General features: G+C 35.2%; 4 protein-coding genes, 1 long non-coding RNA gene and 2 other non-coding genes across 7 annotated transcripts; all 7 read right to left on the bottom strand.

Annotated features, from left to right (window-relative positions):
- Window positions 1–366: 366 nt before the first annotated feature.
- On the bottom strand, window positions 367–3761 carry LOC108998158 (CASP-like protein ARALYDRAFT_485429). The gene is made up of 3 exons (XM_018974637.2): window positions 3306–3761; window positions 781–913; window positions 367–687 (listed from the first exon to the last, which is right to left on the bottom strand). Exons 1-3 carry the CDS (start codon window positions 3434–3436, stop codon window positions 493–495), a joined length of 459 nt encoding a protein of 152 aa, XP_018830182.1. The 5' UTR covers window positions 3437–3761; the 3' UTR covers window positions 367–492.
- Window positions 3762–6504: 2743 nt separating this feature from the next.
- On the bottom strand, window positions 6505–8544 carry LOC108998186 (oxygen-evolving enhancer protein 1, chloroplastic-like). The gene is made up of 2 exons (XM_018974672.2): window positions 8150–8544; window positions 6505–7506 (listed from the first exon to the last, which is right to left on the bottom strand). The coding sequence occupies exons 1-2, from the start codon at window positions 8387–8389 to the stop codon at window positions 6751–6753; spliced, it is 996 nt and encodes a 331-aa protein (XP_018830217.1). The 5' UTR covers window positions 8390–8544; the 3' UTR covers window positions 6505–6750.
- Window positions 8545–11819: 3275 nt separating this feature from the next.
- LOC118343992 lies at window positions 11820–12388 on the bottom strand. The gene is made up of 2 exons (XR_004797808.1): window positions 12299–12388; window positions 11820–12119 (listed from the first exon to the last, which is right to left on the bottom strand). It is a non-coding gene; the product is annotated as an uncharacterized LOC118343992 (long non-coding RNA).
- On the bottom strand, window positions 11840–11909 carry LOC118344133. Its single transcript, XR_004797898.1, has one exon. It is a non-coding gene; the product is annotated as a small nucleolar RNA Z105 (small nucleolar RNA).
- LOC118344094 lies at window positions 11976–12062 on the bottom strand. Its single transcript, XR_004797860.1, has one exon. It is a non-coding gene; the product is annotated as a small nucleolar RNA SNOR75 (small nucleolar RNA).
- A 904-nt stretch (window positions 12389–13292) lies between the features above and the next one.
- LOC108998174 (cold-regulated 413 plasma membrane protein 2-like) lies at window positions 13293–15082 on the bottom strand. The gene is made up of 4 exons (XM_018974650.2): window positions 14794–15082; window positions 14310–14417; window positions 14127–14197; window positions 13293–13839 (listed from the first exon to the last, which is right to left on the bottom strand). Exons 1-4 carry the CDS (start codon window positions 14967–14969, stop codon window positions 13586–13588), a joined length of 609 nt encoding a protein of 202 aa, XP_018830195.1. The 5' UTR covers window positions 14970–15082; the 3' UTR covers window positions 13293–13585.
- A 3875-nt stretch (window positions 15083–18957) lies between these two features.
- LOC108998198 (wall-associated receptor kinase-like 14) lies at window positions 18958–22908 on the bottom strand. Its single transcript, XM_018974693.2, has 4 exons — window positions 22734–22908; window positions 21697–22460; window positions 20707–20781; window positions 18958–20401 (listed from the first exon to the last, which is right to left on the bottom strand). Exons 2-4 carry the CDS (start codon window positions 22406–22408, stop codon window positions 19107–19109), a joined length of 2082 nt encoding a protein of 693 aa, XP_018830238.1. The 5' UTR covers window positions 22409–22460; window positions 22734–22908; the 3' UTR covers window positions 18958–19106.
- Between the last annotated feature and the right edge of the window lie 3451 nt (window positions 22909–26359).

Here is a 26359-nt window from a genome sequence, read left to right as displayed (position 1 = left end):
TTGAGGAGAGGGTGGCGCTTTCAATGATGTGGGTGATGTGGTGAGTCGGTGGAACAAAAACTCTAGATCTAACCTTTAATAGCTTGAAGTAAAGGAAGAAAAAAACGAAGGACAAAAAATGGAGAGACTAAGGGGAAGAAAACAGAAGCTCGGGCTGAGTTTTTGGAGAGTGAGTGGGAGAGTCTATTCACTGCTGGCAATAATTCATTATTTAAAATGATTAATTTTTTTTGTCTTATTTTTAATTACATACTCACTGTGTGTGCAGTCTCGTTAATGAATGAAAATAAAAGAAAAAAAAAAACATCATTTTAAAAAAAAGTATTATTGTAATTTTAAAATTTTTTTAAACATAATTGTATGAGCTTGCATGAACAGTCCCTGTTTGGGAATTGTATGTAGACTAACTCAACAAAATTAGACATTTTCAAACATGATTTTCTCAATATTTACCCATTTCATTTCTACAATTTGCAACTGCCATCCAGAATTTTATAAAGAAGGAAGAATCCAAAGATTGAAGAGAGATGCAGAAACTGTAAGGGACCAAGACAAGAATGCCATTGCTGCAGACAACTGGTATCTACCACATAACTTTGCAGGGCAGTAGGATCTACCAGCATCACGCAGGATATCTGTGACACTAGCTGTTGAGGATGCTGCGGCAAGCAAGAGAAACGACAAAACCTGTGATGGAACAAAACATTATATACCTCCTCTTAAGCAGTTACAAAGGGATGATATCACAGAAGTTCTCAAATGATTCAAAACCGCACGTACCAAATCTCCTACAATTACGACCGATATTATTCTTGGTTGACGAGGTAAACGTCTAATGAAAACAGAGAACGCATCAACTGCCAGCAATGTCAGGCTCCATGGAATTACCAAACCCATGACTGTCACCAAATAGCTGTAAGATCAAAATGAGCAATGACAAAGTTAAGGAATCAAATAAAAAAATTGCAGGGCAACATAGACATTATACGTGTAATAAAATTTCATAAATAATTGAAAATGGCACTATATAAGACTTGGAGTTTATGGCTAAGATGATGCAACAGATTTGGAACATCAATGTCGAAAACTAAAATGTCTTTGATAAATGGCTCATTGTGTTCAACTCCCGAGTCTAACCAGGTTCTACCCATTATACCAAGTCACCAAACCTAGCACAGTTAATGGAAGAGACAAATGGGCCTTCCATTATCACATAGACTGCATAAAGGATATAATAATTGTACACATAAAGTCTGATGAACAGATTTGTTTCTCAACTTCTTCAAATGTGAATTCCACTTCAAAGGGAACCTTTGGTAGATCATATTCTCACATAAAAAGTATCACATATTAAGAATGGTGTTCAACGAGAATGCAATCAGTGATTTACAATGTGCTACTCAAAGTCTTGTTAAACTGGAAACATGTATTATAAGAAACTGTTAACCATGTCTACCACGATTTGAAGTGTGTAGAAACTAGAAACCTAAGCCTAAACCTCCCAAGGCATGATCCATTATTCATTCATAACAAATGATCTGTGCCATGTTACCTAGTTCTCTAGAACCACCTTTCTATATTTTTTCTAAAGCCTTATGCTCACCTATAAACATTCTGTATTATCAATAAAGTAAAGGCTTGAGAAAATCGACCACCAAGAGATAGCAAAAGAATTGAACAATATTAGTCATTGTCAATTTGAATGCCCTCCCAAGCAAAATCTCATGTTCCTTCAAGAATCCATCCTTGGTCAAAATCAGTTCCATCTGATAAAAAACAGACGTCCAATATAGCCCACTTTTGATGCTGACACATCTTGCTTTATTATTAAAGTGGGCTATTTTGATCCAATATTTTTCCTCATAAACGGCATCCTTATCATTTGGGCAATATTTTATTTTTCTTTGAATTGAAAAGTTCTTATATGCCCAAGAATGACAAGAAATTTAAAAGTAAATTACACGTGCTGTTTACAAGTAAAACTCTCACATCCCTGGTCCAATTAACTGAAAAGCAGTGTAATACAAATATTTTGATTATATGAGCGTACTTTGTATTGTAGCTAAGTTGCCATGAGATTCTGGCACATACACAAAAATAATGATCCCTTGCCTTCTTTCCTTTACATAACAACATTCATGAATGGAAAGAAAAATGTTACTATGAATTAAATGCTCAAAACCTTGAGTCCTATTGATCTAAGAATATATTTAGCAGATACATAAGGAACTTTCCAAGTCCCAACTATAACCAGAGTCCCATGGTTGTCTTGTTATATATTGACTGACCTTCTCTGACCGGGAAAATATGTATTAAGAAGAGCTTCTACACTAAATCTTCACAAACTTTGATGAAACTACTCGAGCAATAAAAAAATGCATTATTTCAATTATTCCCTGCCAAGACCTGCAACCCTTTGATTTCTAGATAAAAGGCTTAATCTTATTTTGAGTAATCCTTTATGAACTAATATATCTCATGGCAAGTATAAATCAGACGTATATACAACCTAGTTTAAAAACTACTCAAATGCACACTAGAATGAAAATGGTTCAAATTACAATGCCATTTTTTGGTTAATTAGCTAAATAGGCATTTCAATGACAAATATTGAAGTGTGTGAAATAGAAGTACAGTCTTTCCAACCTTCATTCATAAAGTTCGGACTATAACTCCTCAAAATTCAAATCACCTAATTTTAATTAACTGAACCAAACTAAGCCACATTCATAACCGAGAACTTTAATGGGCATTGAGAATCGATACACATTGGCACACAGTCAAGAATTTAACGTGTGCGTACTAAACACAGGCAATTCCTGGAAATTCTTCTGACTCACTGCTCTTCTCTTGACTCGTACTCCAGTTATTTCAATTGATTCAAAATGGGCTTGCATCCATGAGATGTCCAGCCAAACAGGGGTAATTCCTCTCCTCACCTTTTATAAATTCCAAAAAATTCGTGAAATTTATGCATTTGCTATCAATTCCTACGCAATCTATGGACATGCCAGCTCGGTCCAGCCATTAGGAACCACAATTCATGTCGAATTCTTACGGTTTTCACCAACCAAACACTCTAATAAGCAATTTTCATTCACCAAATACGATCATCGCCATTTTTTGTGGATGTTCAGAGAAAGGGCAAAATATCGGGGTAGTTATGATCCATAGCACTCAACGCAGCAACACCCAAGAATTTGAGATAAAGGTTTTAACAAAGCGAGAAGAATAAGACGAAACCCACAAAAGGGTTCGATTAAAACACAATTCTGAAGTTCGAGGCAAATGAAGATGAGAATTACCAGAAGGAAGTGTAGCTGTAGAAATCAACGTCCACGCACATTAAGAGAAGGGATGCAGAGGAAAAGACAGTCTGACCCATCCGCAGAGCCAAGCTGGCGCTGGTTCCCAACGCTCCTGGCAGCTCGTCCATGCTATTGTCGCTTGCATGCAAGGCCTCGACATAGTAAATTCAAGTTCCCGGTGGCCTTAGCCATTCCTTGCAGGAATTCTAATATACGAATGAAGGGGAAAGTAAAAACAAGTAAGAAAACGGAGAAGAGGTGAAAGCGAAATCACAACTGCTTATGGTAATCGGTCGAGTGAAGGGGAATTCGCATAAATGGTAACAACGCATGTGATGGAAAAGGAATTCTTAGGACCGAAAGAAAAGTGGGGAAAGGGTGGGAATACGTAATGGCTACGCGACTCGGCATCTTCTGACTTCTCCTCAGTCCTCCCTAGTCCCCAAGGGGAATGTGATTTTCTCCGGCCAGGCTTTGATTTTAATTATTTTTTTTATTTCATTTTTTATTTTTTACTTTATTTTGAGATGATTAATGCTACGTGTATACTGTACATCATATTCAATGTCGATCGGTACATGATTTTGTTGTACTAATAATATATAAATGTTCAGCTCTCTCATGCATTTACATTTCTAAGATAGAAAGTTTAAAATAATATAATAAAATATATATATTTACATATCTTCAATATTTTTACATTTTTTTATTTTTTAAGATTTTTATTTTATTTTATTCTTCTTATAAAATTTATTAAATTTTTCTACTCATCATCTAAATATCATATATTTAGTAAGATTAAAAAAATATATATATCTCTCTATATATAAAAAGTCGTTAAATCTTATTTTAACGGATTTTATTAATTTTGTGTTAAAATTAATTAACGCCGTTCGTAAGCACACAAAGAGACAGTTCACCTGAGTCTAATAATTGATTATGTATATGATTACATCCTTTTTATAGGTACTAAATTCTCTGTAGCCAATTAATTTGATTACCGATTAGAATCAATTAATTGTTAATAAATGCTGATGAGCTAGCTATTACCTTTTATAATTGCAACTCGCAGAAAAATTAAGCAAAAAATCCCTACAATTCAAATGATGGAACAATATTAATTCTACCTAATAGTACGTGCAGCTTATAAACCTTACAAATATCGATATTTATAATAATTAAGCAACTTAAATATTTTTTCGTATTATATATACTTGCATTAATATTGATCTCAATTTTAAATTGTCTCTATCATTATATCCGTCAAGTAACTTTACAATCAATCATATATCTTCTTCCTGAGACTACAATGAAGCAATGATAATTCTTGCAAATTAATAATTACATATCAATGCATTTATATTAGAGTTAATTATGTGATTTATGTAATTTACCTATATGTTTTATTTCTTTATATTATTCTTCATTTCTGAATTTTAAGGATGAATAATAATGATTTGATAATTAAAAATATTATTACAAAATACTTGACATACCCATATGTCCCGGCATTCAAGAAATTGTGAAGAATTACGATATTGTAGAATTGATAAAGGGTTTGCAACCATGGAGGTAAATATTATTTTATTAGTAATAAATTAAAATATTTACACAAATATTCATTCTAAAAATTGATTATGATTTAACGTAGAAAACAAAATTCTGAATAGAGGCGAAGATAAATGTGATTAACTTGGCCAAGTATTTTATTACATGTCATGTATTGGCTGTAATAAAGGAACTGAATATAAATACAATGAAAGTTTCGTTTGTATATATTGTAAAAGTCAAGGGGTCTGCAAACCACGATATGTATCTTGTAATTTTAATTCATAATTGATATCTAATTTAATTTAGAATTTAATACTATTCAAATTGAAAATAACATATTCAATGCATTTAAAGTGTTAGGGCATATGTTGAACTTGGCGATAATACTGAAAAGCTATTAATTAACATATGTTGTTCAGCAGTTGAGTTGATGGAACATGTTGGAGATGTGTCTTTTAAAATTTTTATTCAAAAATTGAGTTTGGTTATAATGAGTTAATTAAAAAAGAAATTAAATTTTTATTAATTATGTAAAGCTATTCAAGATATATTAAAATTTTTATGGAGAAATTATAAAAAAATATTTGGAAAATTCAAATTTATGTAGATCTAGAGAAACTGAAGGAGAAAAAATATAGGCATTTTATTGTCCTCTTTATTGAGGAATTGCAAGATGAAGAAAATGTTAAATCGTCATCCTAGAATCAAAATTATCTCAAACAATTTTTATAAAACTATGGGCAATGTTTATTTTTAGGACTATGTTATAGCTTCTATTAATGCTCTTCTTTTATAATATATTACAGTGTATAATTATTTATAAATTACATAAACATTACATCATTATTTAATTAACCAAAAACATTACGTCTTTATTAATAAAAAATTAGTTCTTAACAAAAAAAAAAAATTAAATATAAACTAAGCAAACGTGTATTGCACATTGCTCTTACTTAATAATGTATAATGTGTGAAGATGATGAATATATATTTTTTTTATTAATATGTCCACCGACACCCTTTTAATGGTGGTCATGTGTGGCGTGGGGTATGCTCTGCGTTTACACGCACTGATCTGCGGCTGCCTGGTTCTAATTAATTACTGGAAGAAAAAAATTCATTTGAATCCGAATAACTCCAGTCTGTGGAATTGGATAGTCTAGATGATCACTCTATAGTATTAAATATTCATATTCATATTCATTTTTATTTTATAAAAGTATTATTTTCTAATATATCTTTCACTAAAATTAAAGTTGTGTTTGATTCTCAAATTTAGTTGAATTGAGTTCAGTCTAATTTTAAGTTAAGTCTAACATTTAAATATTCAATTCTTAAATTACTAAATTCATCTCAATTCAAAACTTTTTTACACGTGAGATCCACAATATTTTTTAACTTAAAATATTTTTATACATAAGATTCACAATTTTTTTTTAATTTCTTATAAAAAGTACTAAACTCATCTTAATATCTAAATATATTTTAAACTTAATTTAGATAGATTCTACATAACTCTCTCCATTACTCAATTTATTACTATTTATAAAAAAATTTAAGTTAACTAAATTCAACTCATCAACCAAACATAGCCTAAATCTTTAAAGTCGATCGAGAGCACAAGAAAAATAGGAATATTCCCACATTGCAAGGTAATTTCGAAAATGGAGTTTTTTAAAAGTTTGGAAACATCGATCGTTATCATAAGACGTAGTACTGATTCACGATAAGCCATAATAATATACAAACTGGATAATAAATAATCTCCGTGCATGCTCCATCGAATTCGTCGCATGAGGGAAGTTTTGCAGTTCCTTCTTCATCAACTTACAACAAAATCTAAACCGATCATCATGTTATTTTAAAAAAAGAAAGTACAAAAAAAGGCCTATCAATCGAGCTGAGCGTACCAAATTCCCTGGATCTTCACCTCCTTTGGAGTTTTTGCTCCCAAATCAGTGTCAGATGGCTGTATGCTTTCAAACACACCAATCACCTCCCCTGTCTCAGGCTTGCTATTGGTGACACTCAGGGTGATTTTCCCCGTCGATGAAGATGTATTCTTTATGTTTTCCTTCACGAGTTCTTCTTCATCCCCTCTTCCTCCGGCAGGCAATGCTACTGCATTGTCATAACCTGTTGATCCACCCCTTCCCTTTGGGTCCAAGAAAGAGGAGCCACGGTAGGAAGGTACCAAAAACTCTCCGCCAAAGCTCTCTGGTTTTCCTGATGCTACCAACTGTTTGATGGTGAAAAGGAATGGTACCCTCTCGCCGCCGGGAAGCTGTACGGTGACGGCGGCGTAGTCGATGCCGTCTTTTTCCTCGAACTTGATGGTGCCGTCGGGGGATACTTCAAAGGGTCCTTCAATTTCGTCGAGGGTGTAGGTCAAGCGGGTCATGAGCTTGGTGTTTTGGAACTCGGGTGGGGAATTCTTGTTCACACCTTCGGCTTTGACAGTGAAGGAAGTGGGTTCCAAGCAGAGCTTCTTGGCGCTGTACTTGCCGGGCTTGAAAGCGAATTTGTCAACTCCGCCATCAATGGTTGGGCACTGGTTGGCCGTGCCGGTTCCCTTTACCTCCATGTATGTCTTGCTTTGAATTTCATCGTAGGTTAGTCTCTTCGGAACTCCTTCAGCACTTGCTCCCTGAAAAAAAAAAAAGAAACAAAAACAAAATGATCGAAGGAAATATAGGAAATTGTAACAAGGGAACTGCATAAAACCAAGAACCAACATCCTCTGATTATGTACAACAGAAAATCTTGCAGACCTGAATTTCACGAGTCACGACAGTGAGCGCATCAGCACGAAGGAATTAATGCTGACTTCGTCACTCATTTTAATAATTTGGATTTTGAACAATATTGCTTAGCAGTTCATCAAATGTTAGAACAGACGTGCGCGCAGAATCTGGCAAATTAAAGTGGTACATACATACATATACATATATATATATATATATATATGTATATGATTGCCTGAATGATAAACTAACATATATATATGTGTGTGTGTGTGTGTTTTGATTGCTTTCAACCCATTTTTATGCATGTTGGTCTTTTGAGCGAGCGAGGAAAGACGAAATATGATCTGAAATGATTCGAATTGACAGGCATAAACTAGCATGCATGATTGAAAATGAAAGAAAACCCGCGATCGATCTTAATTATTCCCAAACAATCACAGCAACCTAAAGATACAAGATCGTTCTGTTTTAACCTTCTCAAATTCAAAGGTCGATCGCCACTACATGATCAAGTACAACGAGAAAACAAAAAGAAATGCATACCGACACAACGAGGGCCGAGGTTGCAAGAGCAAAGCCGGCAATCTTGGTAGCGTCGACACACTTGTTAGCCAAGTCCTTAATATCAGCATGCAGAGAACACGTCAGCCTGGCTGCAGCTGGTTCCACGCCAAAGCACTTGGAAACACTTTGAGAAGACCTGAGCTGCAGGCTACTCCTAGAAGACACACCCACCTTGGCGGGTTGCAAGAGTGTAGCCGCTGCTTGTAGTGAGGCTGCCATTTTGTTCAAACTTTTTGCTCTCTTTCTCACTCTCAGTAGTTTATATGCATATTCTGAGAAACGGACTAAAAAGAAAAGAGTTTTTGTGTGGTGGAAGGGTGGGAGGGGAATAGAGACAAGATGGTGTTATTTGGTGGCCTTGCTGCGAGTAAGATAAGGGATAGGATAAGGTTTTCTCTCTCTCTTATTGGTTGGTTGAAGCTAATGCCTTTGTTTTTTTGTAGTTTGCCACCTGTCAATTTCTCATTTGGGATAAAGATACTCTTAGTGGGACCTGCTTGTGTGATAGCTGAAAGGTGAAACCTGTTCTAATCTTGAGAGACCTCCTTTGATAATCTAGGGTGGTGTTACAACTTGGATGCCGAAGACATGTTGGTTTTCAAGTTGTATAGCAATCATGTATAGTAAATAAAGCTTGTTATCTAAGCTTAAAATGAACGAGTGTTTAAGAAGACTTTACCTAACTAATATTCTAACTTATTTATATCTAAGAATTTCCTCGTTCTTGATTATGGGGCATCCTCGGGATATATGCATGCCTCCACTAGTCATAATAAATACTTCTACATGATCATATCGCCTCTTGGCCGGGATTACTATTTATTATTTCATTATTACTTTTCATATACTTTTTCACTATTATTTATTACTATTTAATATTTTATTATTATTTTTTCACTATTATTCACAAAATATCGTAGATTACCTCATTACCCAAATGCAACCTAAATGCTTGTGTTTTGAACCCATTTTATATTAATGTGTCATCTTCTATTTCTTATCATGGTAGAGATTCCAACTTCTTTAGCTTGAGACATGACATCACCGTCATCTTTTAATCTTATAGCTTGCTTACAAGCAAGATAATGTTGCTCCTCCTTGCTATGTCTCACCCAATCAACATAATTCATAATTCAAGGGTCATTTAGTTTATGGCCTGATGTAGGGCTTCCAATGTAAGGTTTTTTTTTACATATTTTCTCCTAAGCCAATAGCAACTTCACTAAAACACAATAAAAACCAAGTAATTATAGGAGGAATTTGGGCAATATCTATGCTTACAAACATGGCTAAGTTTTAATCTTGGATGACTGAATACTGATGGGCTCCTTGTTACTCATATAATAGACCCGAACAATGATAAAAGGCCCAAAAAGATAAAATACTACTGACAGTTCTTCCATCTCCTTTTTGTTGAACTTCATGAAAATTTCCTCCATAGTTTCCTTAATACTCTTGTGGGAAACTCTATTTTTTTGAATTTTCTTTGAGCACTACCCACATACATTACTAGCTACAGTGCATTACCATCATATATGTTCAGTGGTTTCTTGCTCCTGGAGCAGAGAGGGGGAATGAGGAGTTGTCCACTATTTTCTTTTTGCACAAGTTCATCTCTGTGCAATACATCAAGACAAGCTCTCCAAGAAAAAATCATGGCTGCAGTGGGATTGTCAACTTCTAGATCGTGGTCCATGTTCCACTGTTTGTGGTACTTTGTGAACATTGGCCTTGTGATCTTCTCTATAGTTCACCTTGTAGATGATATGCTACTGAATATTCCAAAGTGGTGATCTTGTTGGCTCATTCAAAGTTCTACAATTTCTCACTTCATGCATATCTTCACTTATTTTAAACATTAAATCTATTTTATAATAAATTATTAAAAAATATGCATCAAAGAATGTCAACCAGCATATTATATACTATATTTACAATATTAAAGTATATAGTCTCATACACTAGTAATGGTACATACACCCTCTATTATTAAAAAAAATAATTTTTTTCACATAAATCTTATATTTACTCACTTTTTAAAAAGATTACACTACACTTACAAGCAAGTCAACATATTATTTGAATGTAATGGGTGTCAGAAATTTCTTCCCAAGTCATTGTCCCTTGAATTTTCCTTTATTTTACAGCCGTTCTGTCGCATGTTTAACTCATTAAGCTTTTACTTTGAAATTATTGTCAATCCAAGATTTCAAGTGTTATTGTATTGAAGAAAGTTCTTCATAGGGTTTATGCTTCTTTTAAGATCGACTCCTCAGTCCTCACACACTGAACAAATTAGGATCCTAACCGATTAAATGGGTTGGATAACAATTGACTCCCTGTAATCAATCTGCCTTTAATTGAGAGAGATGAATATTTGAAATTCTGTTCGCTTTAAAACCAACATTTTAAGATGAAAATTTATAAATAATATTAAATATAGTAATAAATTGTATAAGAACACTCATTTAAAAAAATAGTAGTTAATTATTAAAAAATTAATTTTTTTTATATAGATCTTGTATTAAGTAAGATTTCTCTTTCTTATATTAACTTTTTCAAAAAGAAATGAATTCATGATATTTAAACATTTATGACTACAAATATCATTTCTTAAAATTTATTAACCCCACAAAAATTGTGCTGTATAATAAGCCTGTAATTTAATTTTACAAAACTAAACCAAAAATTCTAAGTACAAATCTATAAAAATTAGATGTGTCAAATCGAGTTAATGGGTCGTGTCAAGACATGTTATATTATACTATATGAATCAATCAAAATACGATTCGTTAACCTTATCGTATCAAAATTTCAAACTTTAACACTACCCATTAACATAACAAATTGTATCTTGTCATTCCGTTTTGACCCGTTAGTAAATACTATAAAATAGGTTAACACGTTACAACCTGACCTATTTCAACCCGTTTATGTAAATAAGTTGAACAAACTCGAAATTAACCTGATTGGCCTAATTAAGTTTATCATAATTTTATATAAATGTTAAAATCAAAATATCTATAAAAGAAAATATAACTAAATACATATATAAAATTACAATCTAAATAATAAAAATATCAAAATAAAAATTTCAATAATTTTATTTTTAAATATAAAAATATAATTATAACTATAATTTTAACAAATAATAACGGGATATAACGTATCAAAACGGATTCTTCCGTTATCAACCATGGGTCAACCCAATTTAAACCCATTAAGATTAAAGCCTAACCTACTATTAGGCATTAGCATAAGTTAATGGGCATTTGCGTGTTGTACTTTCACACGTTCTGTTCAGAACCATTCTCGTTTCCAGTCATCAGAAGCGACACCCTGAAACTGAGTTTGAAGATCGATTCACTTACAAATTGAAGTACAACTTACTGGAAAATCGATTGCTATGAAGAACACACACACAGAAGAGAGAGAGAGAGAGAGAGAGAAAGAGGGAGCAGCTCAAAAGTGCTTGAAACACAAATCATCGGTGCTCCTCAAATCAAATTCCAGAATGAAATTCCTTTCTCATCATCGCTACATCGTCCTTCTTCTATCTCTCTCCAGAGATGAATAAATCAAAAGACAGAATACCCAGAAACAAAAAAAAAAAGAAAAAAAGAAAAAAGAAAAAAAAACGCCATTAAAGTTTGTTTCATCATCAAGCATTCAGTATGAGTAGGAGGTAATTAATTCTTCATATAAAAGAATCAGTCACACAAATTCATCATCATTATGCCTGACAATCTCAAAAACATTAAAAACAAAACAATACGAGATTAGATCATTAGATGGGTACGGAGTTGTCTCTCAGACAAATGCCTCGGTTTGTCGTCACGATTATAAAAAGAATGGATATCGGACTCGTCATCATTTTTGTTCATCACCGAGAAAACTCCTCCCAATCCCCATGGCTACTCCTACGCATACTAAATCATTCTTTTGGAAACTATAAACCTCAAAAAAAAAAAAAAAAAAGAATCATGGCGAAATCTAAGAGAATCTGAAGTAAACGATCAAATAAAAAAAACAATTCAAAACGTTCGTTGAAATAATGAAGCAATCATCGATGGAAAACATAAAAAAACGAGAGCGCAAGATTGAGAGGAAGGCTAGAGGTGATCATACTTGGGATGCCAGCATTGCCAAGCCGAGGGGCGGATATAGATGTGGAGATGGCGTTGCTTTTATAGGAGAAACAGCCCTTTTAGGGTTGGGAGTATAGAATCATTAGGGTTTCCAGTGTTTCCACACACCTCTTCAAATTACCAAACATACCATTACTGTAGTATACATTGGACCAAACCGTTGGCCCAATGGTTGATTTGTTTGGGCCCATTCACAAGTTGCTGGAGCCTGGAAGATGATAATACCACGACTGTCATTTTGGTACGAATAAATGAATCTCTTTTATAACTATTTATATAATCATGTTTATTTTTATAAATTATTTTATAAAAATATATTTCCTTTTTGGTTAGCAATATTTTGTAAAACTAAAAGGAGAAATTCAAAATGAGGAGGTGAAGAGCCTCAACAAATTCTCTATTATAAATTTGAAAAATGATAAATATACGTCACTTTTCACAACATTTTATACAAAAATATTTTAAAATAAAGGTTATTTTTGTAAACTAACTTGTAATTTTATCAAAATATTCTTATTTTACAGCATGTGTTGTGAAATATGTTGTAAAGTGTGTTATGTGGGTATCATTACTCAAATAAGAGGTTTTTAATTCTAGGTAAAACATATGAGAAAAAATGGAAGAGAAGGGAGAAAAAGAGAGAAAAGTGGTGGAAAACATGATCAACATTCAGTCAAAAGTTAGACATTTTGCTGTCTTCTAACATAAAAAAAGTACAATGAAGATTCCTCGAAGTTTTATCTAAATTCAAGATCTATAATGAGACGAAGACAGTCAATGTTGTATGGTCCACTTCATTTTTCCCTTTTATATTCCGAGAATCCTAAGTTAGAAAGAAAAGGTCTGTATCTTTTGCGCTAGAAGTTAGAAACCGTTTTGTCCCAATGAAAAATATTTGTTCTAATTCATCATAGTCTTATAGCATTGCAGAGGGGCATGAGATCACATTCACTTGGGTTTAACTTTAAACACCATTGACATCAATCCAGAACCAAATCGGTCTGAAGGCATTTACAATACAGCTTCCTCAATTCACATAATTAGACATTTTTGTTTTGATTGGCAACGGGTGTTAGAGAAAAAAGCCACGACTAATCCCGAGAGTGCACAGATTCTTGATAAAGAGTTTCCTGCGAGTGCACCTCGAGTAAGTTATATGATGGGGGCAGGAAAAGAAAATTGTCAAAGCGCAAACCAGGAAACAATGGTTTTCTCCTATTGTGTACAGGCTAGAGTCTAACAAGTGCTGAATAAAATGATTTTGTGCCTAGAGAAAGTAAACAACCAGCGCCCAGACAGGATAAACTAACAGAAGGATAATGCCAACGGTGTTGGATATGCCATGGGTTTGAGTGAAGGAATTTCTGAATCCTCCGGCTGCCCGAATGTGCTCTTGCAGTAGGTAACAACCAATGATAAGGCATATCAAGATACCAACCCAGCTGTCCTTCAAGGTGTCTGCAAAGAAGCTGGGAGCCACAACCAAGAGAAGAATCAAAGATCCTGGCATCTCCAGCCAATCTGCAGATTCATCAAGCAACAGCATCATGGATAATGCACTAAATCATTACTTTAACATGCATATAAAAGTGTCTGCTTTCTATATTCTGGTGTTTTTCTTAAGTAGTGTGTGCTCAAGTATTATTGAAGTCTGGATGAAAAATGGAGCTTTATAGAAATCACAGTTTTGCATGCACAAATGCTGGCATAGGAACCAACGATATTTCCGACATTTAGAGATGTGGGTGTGTGTAAAGAGATAGAGACAGAGATCACTGGGTGGCTGTGTTGTTGAGAGAAGCATATACCTGGGAAGCGTCGCGGGAAGAAGAGCCTTAGTACAACTGCAATGAAAGAAATCCATTTTCCAACCTCTCCTCTGAATGGGTTTTGTAGCAAATTTATCAAGAATTAAAGAGATCATGAAAAAAAAGAAAAAAGAAAATCAAAACAGAAAATGAGAAACTGTGCAAGCAGTAGGGAACTATCACCTGAAAAAATCGAACAGCACTGAAGGAAGGCTAAAGAATATGTAAGGGACTAAAAGTGAAGTCAGCATGTTTGTTCTCCTGTTGGTTCGATCCAATATCAGCAAATAACTGCAATTAAAATTGAAAACAAATATCATTATTCCAAAAAGGAAAAAGAAAAGGAAAGTGACATTCAAGAAGAAGGAAGAGAAACAGTACACATTTAAGCCTTGCCTATATATAATAAGAAAATCAACAAAGGTAAACATCAGCTGCAAGATCTTGATTTTGAAAATAGAAAAAGGGAAAAAAATTAGAAACCAAAAAACATCACTTTCCACATTGGGTATTTGATTCCATGTATGGACAGAGATAATAAACACCATGGTGGCACTTTAATTTCCCATTTCAAGTCATTGTTGTAATACCAAATAATGCAAGTAGACAACCACTACGAACAGTCGGATCAGATATGGAAATTGATGGAGAGAAAAAGATTACTGACATAGCTGCGAAGGAAGCCACCCATTCCAGAAAAGAAGTCCCAAAGCTGAGGCCAGCAAGCTTAGTGGCATGATTGATGAGCTTCTTTGCAGCGATCTTGGGGTCATTGATATCAGAGCCGATCAAATCATCCATTGCCGGATCAGTTTTCATAGCCAAATAATTCATCCTCCCCATTGTACTATATGCTGCAGATATGAACACGAAAGATGAAGAATTTGCAAGACAAACTGGGATTTTTTATTTTTTATTTTTTTAAATACCAGGAGCCAATCCTCACACAAGCAGCAAGAATGGCTTTAACAATGATAGGGAGAAACGAACAAAAGGGTACAGTACACATCGCAAAACGACACAACAGAAGCAAAAGTTGCTTTAAGACACAATGAGTTGGTTTGTAGGCCAGTTTTAACAGTGTTGGGGCCCTCGCTTTTAGCTCTGCAGTGAATGCAAACGGTGCTGCGAAGTTTCGGATCTCATCTACTACTTGTTCGGTATCGACTACTGGCCTGACCCGGGAATCCAATTTTTCTATTTTGGCAAATCACTTTTTAAGAAATGGATGGCGTGTCATTCCTTAAATCTTAATTTATTTTATTTCATATAATTTCTTTCGAGTTTTGTAATGTACAAATAAATTTACGTATTAATTTACATATTAATATTATTATCTTCATATTTTAAATTTAAATTAGTATTATTTTTAATAAAATATATTTTATGACTAATCATATTAAATAAATATACGTATTAATATGCAGAATCGTTTATAATTAAATTTTTATATTTCTTTTATTCGTGTTTCGCACACCCACAACCTGGTTTCCTCTTCATTGATGCCACTAACATGAAATATGAAAACGAGAGGGTGAAATGTGGATGATCTCCTTTTTGGCCGAGAGACACCTTCGAAACATAAGTCAATCGTTATTATTTTTTAATATTATTATTATTTAAAAATTTTTAAAATTAAATTATTTATTATATTTTGTGTTAAAATTTAAAAAAAATTATAATAATAAATTGAGATAAATTGTACTTTGATCTTTATTAATTCCATACACTCAAGTGGTTGGTCAAACATGTCTTGACCGAATACCTAACAAAATGAAAAGAGCAATCTAAGATTTGTCAAATCGAGATGACAAATCTTGGACAAAGAACAACATTTATTCGAAAAACAAAAAATCGAGGAGGACATGATCATATCCGACTACAAGACTTTCTGTCTGCGTTTATTTATGCACATATAGCATTTCCATGACTCTTTCTAACTTTAGAGAATAATACTTCTTCCTCCCCAGTCCAAAGACATCTTCGACATTTTTACTTTCCCTGCACGTACAAATTAAGCAACATTAACAAGCTAGCCAGCCAACTACTAGGCTCTTATATTCAAATTGGAAAAGAGTACGATGCTTGCAGCCAATTCCAACCCTTTAAAAAATAAATTTTATAAAAATAAATTTATCGTATAATTATTTTTTATGAAATTTCTTTATGATTAAAGTATTTATCTTGATTAAAACCTAGAATTATTTATAATTGCTTATTTAAGAATACCCTTAAGTGTGCATTATATGCCTTATATAATTTAATATTAATGAAACTCCATGATAATATATCATGGAAGAGTTGGAATATATGCCTTGTTTTTATCACATTGCAATGGCGGATAATTTTATAGTCACATACCTTGGGGCATCGATCCAATTTTATGCATCTATTAAGGTCCTATTTAAATAGTGAGTTGAAATGAAAATTAAAATTAGTTGAATAAAATATAGTTAGACTATTATTTTTTAATATTATTATTATTTTAGTATTTGAAAAAGTTGAATTGTTTATTACATTTTGTATGAGAATTTATAATAATGAGATGAGATGAAACACTATTATTATCCAAACGGGACCTAAATCAACTAATATACTTAGCTTGATATCTTTTGATTGGAAGAAAAAAAAAATCCATTTAATACATTTGATAAAATTTTAAAATTAAAATTCTCTTGCATATTAATTCATACCATCCTCGATACTAACTTACAAGTAAAATAACTTGAAAAGAGAAACCCAACTCCTAGAATAGATATGCCAAATTGCAAACATATATGATATATATACCTTAGTAGTACTAGAACCAGAGCCTTGTAAGGGTTGCAGCTTGGTGGTTGTCTCCTTGGAGGGGATGGAGACGCCGGGCCAAGAGCGGCACATGCAATGCTGACCCTCGCCAATGCTGGCATAGAGGCTCGTCAAGTGGTTTCCACATCCCCTCCAGGAGATCTTTCCGCACTGCTTGCAATCAACTGTTTGACACATACTTTTTGGGATCTCTCTAATCTCCGAGCTTCTCAATTTGTTTTGGTTGCTGCCTCTTTCACTTCGCTTATACAATTTGAGTGATTATATAAGTGTATATGACCTCTCGATGTTACCGCCATTACCTTGTCTCAATGCATGCAGCCACTAGCTATAGCCTGCTACTTTTGAGAGCAATATGAGCTTAATTACCCTTGAAGGCATCGCTCGCTGTTCTTATCCAAAAATGCTCGACTTAAATACCTATGCATGCAGACACCCAAAACCCAAGAGAACTCAAATATAGGAATATAGGAATAGTCGGAAAGGCCCCCATTTTAGAATAAACTTGACCTAAATACCCTTAGTGAAAGGCTCCATTTCATCATTTTATTTATCGGAATACGAAGAATTATTCTTAAGAAAATTCTATACATCATACTACCATCTCACTAGATAAGAAGTGACAAATTTATAATCATTAAATGATCATTTATTACATGATTCTTTATTATCTAATAGTGATAAATGTGCCACATGTTACTTAGTATGATTAAAATAGAATGAGAATGTGGTGTATATCATTACTCTAGATATTTATCCTCATCTTGTTATTGGAACCGTCTCCACACAATAATTAATGTAAGAAGAATTATTATTTGGAATATTCTCTCCCTTTCCAACTTGTAAATACATCACATGCATCAAGTTGTATCAACCATTCAAGATATATATAAGAATAATTCTTCTTGCAGTCCACATCTATAAGAATAAGATTAATGCTATAATAATTAGAAATAAGAATTCTTCCAACATTAATTATTGTGGGAGACGGTTTCAATAACAAGATTAGGATACATATCTAACATGTCTATTTCTAGTCGTTCTCGTTGATTTTTATTTTTTTTCAAACATTTCCACATTTCAACTACAGGCAATTGTTCTAAACGAAAAAGTCAGACATAAAATATTTGAAAAAATATTCGTACTTGTTATTGTTAGAAACTATAAGCGAAAAAGTCAAGCAAAAACGAAATCAATCATACAAACACATAAGATTAATTTACATGTTCGATAATGTGCCTACGTCTACGGAACTGCAAAAGATTAATTTATTTCAAATGATAGTCGAATACACAGTGTAGCAGTACAACAACCGTATGAGAATAGTACATATGTATATATATATATATAGTAAATCCCAATTAACAGGTCAGATTGGTTCAAGAATTAAAAAGGGGTAAAAAATAAGCCTCATTAAAAATCTACCAGAAAACCATAATGAAATCTTATCAAATCAGATCATCAAATTAGTCGTCACAAAATAGAATTGGTTTCACACAAACAAGCCCAACAGTTATATGGTTAATTTGCATGTCAACTACGTGAAAATTTGGACTTACTATAGAAGAGTTAAATGAAAATCATATTTCTTATAACATGTGTTGATCAGTAGTTACCCTGCTGATCATTTTTAATTCGCAAGTAACGGGGTATCCCTGCTATAGCATAACATACAAGATTAATAAAGTCGATGTTCTTTAAAAAAAAAATGCCAATATCCTTTGCAAAATGCTTGGGCTACAATATTCGGGTACTACGTAGTCATACAAATTAATGTGGCGGTGGCAATGACACGTAGTTGAGTTGTGAATATAAAAAATGGAAATTGTATATCGACTAACATAATAGTGACACGTATCAGTGCCACGTCAGTTTGTATACCTTCATAGCACTGATGTACTGCAGACTTGGCAAAATCCATTTGCTTTTGCACCACTGTTAATTGCACTCGAGAATGACAAAGCATTGATATCAGGCAAGAGAAAGTTCTATCATTTGTGAATCACCTAAAGCCTAAAAATGAGTGGAATGGACAGAGATTTCATAAGACCGTGAAACTAATATTAATGTCTAAGCAGTAAGGCCCCCCGTAAGGGAGAGCTCTAACATATTTGTGTAGTATTCACCAGGCAATATAAAGGTAAGAACCCAAAAGAAGATAATTTCGTATCACCGAGCTCCATTACCCAACAAGCTGTTTGCTGAAGGCGAGCTTTCTCGACTTAACCAAGGATCATACACAGAAACAGGGGAGCTATCCTTCACCTCCTCCATTGAAGCTGCACAATCTTCCACTTTTTCTGGAAGAACCGATCTCTGGCTCCCTAACCCTGCCTTCCCAACTGTCATACCACCACCACCCACTGACTTCTCGCTTCCATTATGTGGTGAAGAACAAGAGGATACCGCCGGAGACGCCATGTATGCATTTTCTTCCGATGTTGCCCACCCACTGCGCCTGATATGTTCTAGCTCTTCTGCCACTTCCATCATAGAAGGCCTCGTGTCACTATGAAAAGCAAGGCACCTGAATGCAAGCTCAGCAACCTTGTGAACAGAATAAAGTGTCCAAGCATCCCTATTTGGCTCAAGGAAAGGGTCTATTATCTCATCCACACAACCCCTCCCAATTCTATCAATAGCAAGTGCTGCTAAATTCACCTCACTCGGAGGTCGAGCAAAATCAACCACTTTCAATGCAGTTATTATCTCTATTAAAACTACTCCAAAACTGTAAACGTCACTTTTATCAGTGAGATGGAAGTTCTGATGGTATTGAGGATCAACGTAGCCTGGAGTCCCTTGTGGGGCAGTTGAGATGTGTGATATTTCTGTCATGCCCAGTCTAGAAAGTCCAAAATCAGCTACCTTCGATTTGAAGCTGTGATCCAATAATATATTGCTAGATTTGATGTCTCTGTGATAAATAGGTGGATTCATGGCAGAGTGGAGATATGTTATGGCGTGAGCAGTTTCAGCAGCAATTGTGAGCCTTACAGTCCATGGGAGTACTTTACCCCTTTCTCTTTGTAAATGCTCAGATAGAGTTCCATTAGGCATAAATTCATAGACAAGGATCTGTTTGCCGTCCTCTATGCAGCAACCTAAGAGGCGAACCAAATTCGGGTGGCTCACAGAGGAAAGTAGTTTGATCTCATTCAGGACTTGGTCAATACTGTTGGTGTCTCTATATTTGATCTTTTTTATGGCGACCCACTCGTCATTTTGAAGTTTTCCTGCGTAAACTGTACCAAAGGCCCCAGTCCCGAGCCTTTGTTCATCGGAGAAGTTATTAGTGGCTCTTTCTATTTCTCTGTAAGGATATAGAGGTACACTGGAGTTGCCAGCAGCTTCACATAGGAGGCGTCTTGCACTCATTTCGTTTTTCAAACAAGTGGAGCGGCGCCGAACAAAGTAACATGTAATACACAGTGCAGCCATTATAGAAGCTCCAGCAACAATCCCTAAACAGAGAAGAATGTGGACTTATTTTATTGTCTAAAAAATCTCTAGTCCTAACTAAACTTCACTCCGTGGAGTGTGAAAAATCTATAGAGTATTACTATATGTATGCATATCTGTAGACAGCATATTTGGCAGCTGAAAAGATAGAAACAAGAGTAACCACCATCACTATGATCCCATGAGACTGTAGGATCATTTTCCATGCTGTTCCAAGGAGGGGAAGCAGAGATTTTGGGAAAAAAGAAAATTAAGCTCATTAATCTACCAAAATATAACATTTTCTAGTACGAAACAAAAGATTTACCTCCGAGGAGAAGACGGACTCCAGACATGCCTCCGCAATGGCCAGACAGGTACCTCGTAAGATTGCAATTAGAAACTGCAATAAGTTTCAGCTATGTTATATCAAAAGGTTATGCATTGAGAATGTATATATATTTATATATATTATATAGTTGTGATATACAGAAGATTCACACTTCTGCACATCACCTAAAAATATGTGATTTTATTTTTTTACTCTCATACTTCATATTTCATATTTCATATGTTAAAAAATATGAAAATAAAAAAATAAAATCACATATTTTTAAGTGATGTGTAAGAATGTAAAGTTTATATCTAGAATTTTTCATATATATATATATATGAAAAATCTGAAAAGTAACTTGCAACAGTGAAATTATTTCTTTCTTTTTTTTTTCTTGGAAAATTGCATAAGAATCAAACAAACTGTTGTTGGGATCTTGCTAATCAAAGTCTTTCTCTCCTTCTGATTTCTTTAATCCCAAGTCCAAACCCAACTAACCTTTGAACATGTGCTTCCCCTAAAATTATACTCCAAAAACAACTAGAAGGAATTGCAACTGGCTTTGACCTTTTTAATTGAATTATTATTTTTATTATTATTATCTCTACCAATCCATTATCTAATCAGAAAATAACTCAAAAGAAATCCATTCGTTAGGGCCAATTTATCTTCATTGCACCTACATTTATCATATGTCACACACAAAATCAAAGGAAATACTATCAGGACCAATTTGCCCCCTCCACCCCCCAGGAACTCATCTTGCTAAAGGGAGCTCTATGGTTAAAATGGCCATGGACTTTCTAGTAAATCCGGTCCACTACCCGCGGTCCGCATTTTCGGCCGTACCACCTTGGACTTGACTGCAGAAAATGATGGCGCGTCGGTTTCTGATTGGATATCCTCATCCAACTTGAAAGTTCGAAACTAAAAGAATATATAATTTAATGGATAAAAGAAATATAACTCGGCGAGTTGACTCACCTTTCTTGCAACCGTCGCCGTCGCGGTATCCATCGCCTTTAAACCCGTCCTTACACCCGCACCGGAAACCTGTCTTGCCGTCGGGCGTCGAAACCGGCGTATAATATGAATTCTTAGAGCAAGTACGTTTACTTTCGACGCCGAGCCACCACCCCAGCTCAACCCTCTGAAGCTGGAGCGAATCCCCGTCAAGCGCGGCGGAGGAGAACAAGAAGGTGCAGTTTTTCCGACTCACATTCTCGTAGCTTAGCATATCGGTGTTCGGTCTACTTTCTTCAGCGAAGCAGCTTATATTGGCATCGCAGCCCTGTAAATTGAATTGGGCCACGTCTAAGCTGGAGTTTGATGAGCAGGCTTCCGGCTTGGAGGTACAGTTCTGGAGGAGGAGGCTGTTCCTTGATGTCAGTGCGTAGTTGCTGCCGAAAAGCGGCCTGATCAAGTCTATCGTACGGTTACATTTCGCCGGAAGATCGACGAGGATGCTGCTAGAGGTTATGTTATGGACTCGGAATCTGCTGACCTGGATGTCGGAGTCATTGATGCAGGATAATTGGATCGCGCAAGAGCTCGAGAAGCCGAATGGATACGGTACAGGTTTATTTGGTCCGCACGAGGTTTTGCAGGGGTTTGGATTTTCGGCTCCAGTAGGATACACAAAGGACATTACGATGATAAGGGAGACAAACACAATCTGTTGTTGGCGGGAAATCATTATTCACTCTGGATAGAAATTGAGCCAAAACAGAGTAATCATAACCGTTTTGCTGCAAAAGGTAAAGAACAAAAGTCATCAAACGGTAAGACCAACATGAAAAATTTGTAAGCTTTGAGAGAGAGGGAGAGAGCTCGGAATTCTGCAATTAATGGAGGAATTAAAAGCGGACCCTGTGGATGGCGTTGGGAGGCCATCCGTCCCAATAAATGCTCATATAAAGAGAGGAGACTATTATAGTCAACAGCGTGTACATATAAATATATATGCTTTTGAATCGATTTTCATGGAAAATACAATTGAATGTCGCATCCAACGAACTTACCTCTGAAACTCCTTTCAATGCTTGCTCGTGATCAACTACCGATTGCTTCCATACTGAGATTTTTTACTTCGCAAAGAAAGAAAAGGTAAAATTGAAAGACTGGCGCTGTTTCTGCGAATCTGTGAGATTCTTAGGGACCAAAAAAAAAGACATCAACGAAGACAGTGGAGCAAAACCGTGTGAATTTTCGAAGAAGAAGAAAAGCTTCCCCTCTTATTCTTTTCAAGAAAGGCTGCGACCCGGTCAATTCGACGTTTGTACAAAACTGCCCCTGTAGTGGACCTCAATATACGGAGAGAGAGAGAGAGGTAATTTATGTTTCATCTTCCACTTTTATTCACTCGTGATTTTTTTTTGAAACATTTAATTCACTCGTGATGAAAGTTAAATTTGGCAACAAAATTTTCAAATATATATTATGATAGGAAAATTCTATACACCATATTACTATCTTACTTTCATTTCACTAAGTATGATGTGTCACATTTATCACTATTAAATGATCATTTATTATATTTATCATCTAATAATAATGAATGTGTCATATACTACTTAATATGATCAAAATAGAATGATAGTGTGGTGTATATCATTACTCTGATTTAAACTATTTAATTACTATTCACAGATATATTAAGTTATTCTAAGTATCCAAACAAATCATGAGTTATTCTATACTCAAGTCGCTTAGAATATATCACTCGCATTACTTAAATTATAAGATTTGATTTATAAATTTTAAAATTTTAAAATTATCTTTTAAATAAAATTATTTTACATAAATATTTTATTATATGTGCTTTATCAACCTACTTTTAATCAATTAAAATGGTGGGTTGTGCATGTTTAGGGAGACTTTATATTGACTTTAGATCCACACACTAAAGAAGTAGAAAGATGGATAGCCACGGCCCACCACATGCACAAAACACCTACTCACCAGCATATGGAGGAGCTTAGATGATTAGCTACAATCCAGATTTATTATCGTTTCGCGTTATGAGTTTCTTTCATTTTTGTGTCATCTTGCAAAGGGACCATGCTATTCTAATTTTGTCAGTTGTCTTCGAAGGGATTTCGGCTTATGAATATAAATATGAAAATCTCACTGTTTGTAATATGGCTCACTCTTTAGATTTTTCATTCTTATTGTCGAATATTTTATGATTGTTGTCTTTGATTTTTAAAATTGGATGATTTGTATGGCCCGAAAAAAGGGCACATTCTTGTTTGTCAATCAACTGCTCACCAGCACTGACTTGCCATATGGTGCAGAAATCATGACGACGCCACTCTCGCCAAAGTTAAAGGTTCTGCCGATCGAAATGTATAATGGATCCAAAGATCTCGTGAAACATTTGGAAACGTTCAAAACTCATATAATGCTCCCTGGGGAGATTGCATGCTGGGCATTCCCTTCAACCCTGAAAGGGCTACTCGGGGATGGTTTGGAGCACTACAACCAGGTTATATAGGCAGCTTTGAAGGACTAGGTAGGCAATTCCTAACGCAATTTATGGCGAGCAAAAAGAGGAGACGTACTATGTATCTCCTTATCGTGAAACAAAGGGAAGACGAAAGCCTAAATCATATATCGTTCATTTCAATAAAGAATGCATGGTTGTCAATGACCAAGACTAAAAAATCACGTTCGTAGTATTGTTGGGAGGAGTTTGGCCTAGAAACCCATTCATGGCGGAGTTAGCGAGGAAGATCCCAACCACTTTGAGTGAATTCATGGACTGTGCAGATGACTTTGTCAATATTGAAGATACCCTATGAGCCCTGAGCGCACCAAGGAAGTTGAAGATGGATTAGTCAGAGGACTGGAAAAGGAAAGTCGGTTAAGGAAGAGACCAAGAAAGGGACCCAAAGACAAGAAAGAACCAACAGGACAAAAGGTAAGAAGGAGGAGCTCCAATGCGAATGTTGAATGCCCGAGTCCAATACTCTAGCATGAATGTCCAAGACAAAACTGAGGAAACAACTTAGGGCGACGACGACCATGTTCAAATGACCCAATGATTCTGCACCAATCACACCATAGGAGGACACCAAACGAAGGATTGTCACTCCTTAAAGCGAAGAATTGAGGAAATGCAAGGTAGCAGAGAGCTCGAACGGCTAGTTGCCCGGAACTCCTCGCCACCATGGCAACCAGGTGAAAGGAGATAGGATTGAGAGCAGAGGTTTCGTAGGAATGAAAACTCGAGAAGGAGAAGGACAACAAGAGAAAACCACACCCAAGTCCCTCGCCAAAGTCAAGACCGAAACACTGCTCCCCTTGAGGAAATATGCACCATCGCTAGAGGGTTCGTTGAAGGTGGCTTGACCTCCTCCGAAAGGAAAGGTTGTGTCCTCAAAGGAAGATGTGAAGAAGTCTTCAACATCAGAAGACTGAATAAAGAACTAGAGTCACAACAAGCGGCCATCATATCCTTCATTGACGACGACTGCAAGGGAGTAATCTACCCTTCACGATGATGTGTTGGTAGTAACGATGTTGATAGCTAATTACAACACATATAGGATATTGGTCGATAACAACATTTCAACTTACATCCTTTTTGTGATGCTTTTATGAAGATGGAGATCGACCAAAGTAGACTATGTATGTCACCCACCCCACTAAAAAGGGTTTTAGGAGAAGTGGTGCAACCGGTCAACTCCATCGCCCTCCTATGTCTTAACCCACGTATAAGGGCTATCAAGCAAAGAATGAGAGGTTTCAATATCAAGAAATATGCAACGATTGCAAAAGAAGTCAATCGCCTTTTGGCAGTAGGGTTCATCAGAGAAACCCACTACCCAGATTGGTGCTCAAATGTAGCACTCGTAAAGAAACTTGAAGGAAATTGACAAATGTGTATTGATTTCACTGATATTAATAAAGCATGCTTAAAAGACAGCTTCCCACTACTACAAATCGATCTAATTGTAGACTCAACAATGAGACATTGGATGTTAAGCTTCATCGACACCTACTTTGGATATAACTAGATTCGGATGAGCCAAGATGACTAAGAGAAAAATAACCAACCAAGGGTTAAATTGCTACGAAGTAATGCCTTTTGATTTGAAAAACGTCGGAGCAACATACTAGAGGTTAGTGAACCTATCTCTTGCCTAAATATAAAAGCCAAGTGTCTCAACTTGCCCATGGTGAACAAATGAGGAAACAAATTAGTAAAGTACTTCTCTCCTTGCCCCTAAACACGGTCAAACTTATCTTCGCCTAAATATAAAATCCGAGTGTCTCCACTCGCCCATGGGGAACAAATGAGGAAATAACTAGTAAAGTGTTTCCCTCCTCGCCCCTAAATGCGATTGAGTCTCTCTCTCATCCAAAACGTAAAACCTACTGTCTCCACTTGTCCATGGCAAACAAATGAGGAAACAACTTAGTTTCCTTCTCCCGCCTAAACAAAGAAACTAGGAGGCCGATCGTAAAACTTATCTACTTAACAACAAACCAAGCAAAATAAGCAAAACCACCATCTATTCACATACGAAATCAAAAGCACAAAACAGACTAACAGAGAAAATGAGTTTCAAATGTCTTAACATCATTACATACTGCTCAATGTCAAAACGTTGTTATGGTAATGTAAACAATAAAAGGAAAA

The sequence above is a fragment of the Juglans regia genome, chromosome 12 (genome assembly GCF_001411555.2).
Source record: "Juglans regia cultivar Chandler chromosome 12, Walnut 2.0, whole genome shotgun sequence".
Taxonomy (NCBI): Eukaryota; Viridiplantae; Streptophyta; class Magnoliopsida; order Fagales; family Juglandaceae; genus Juglans; species Juglans regia.
The sequence above is the reverse complement of the archived record's forward strand: the minus strand, read 5'-3'. Positions and strand labels throughout refer to the sequence as shown.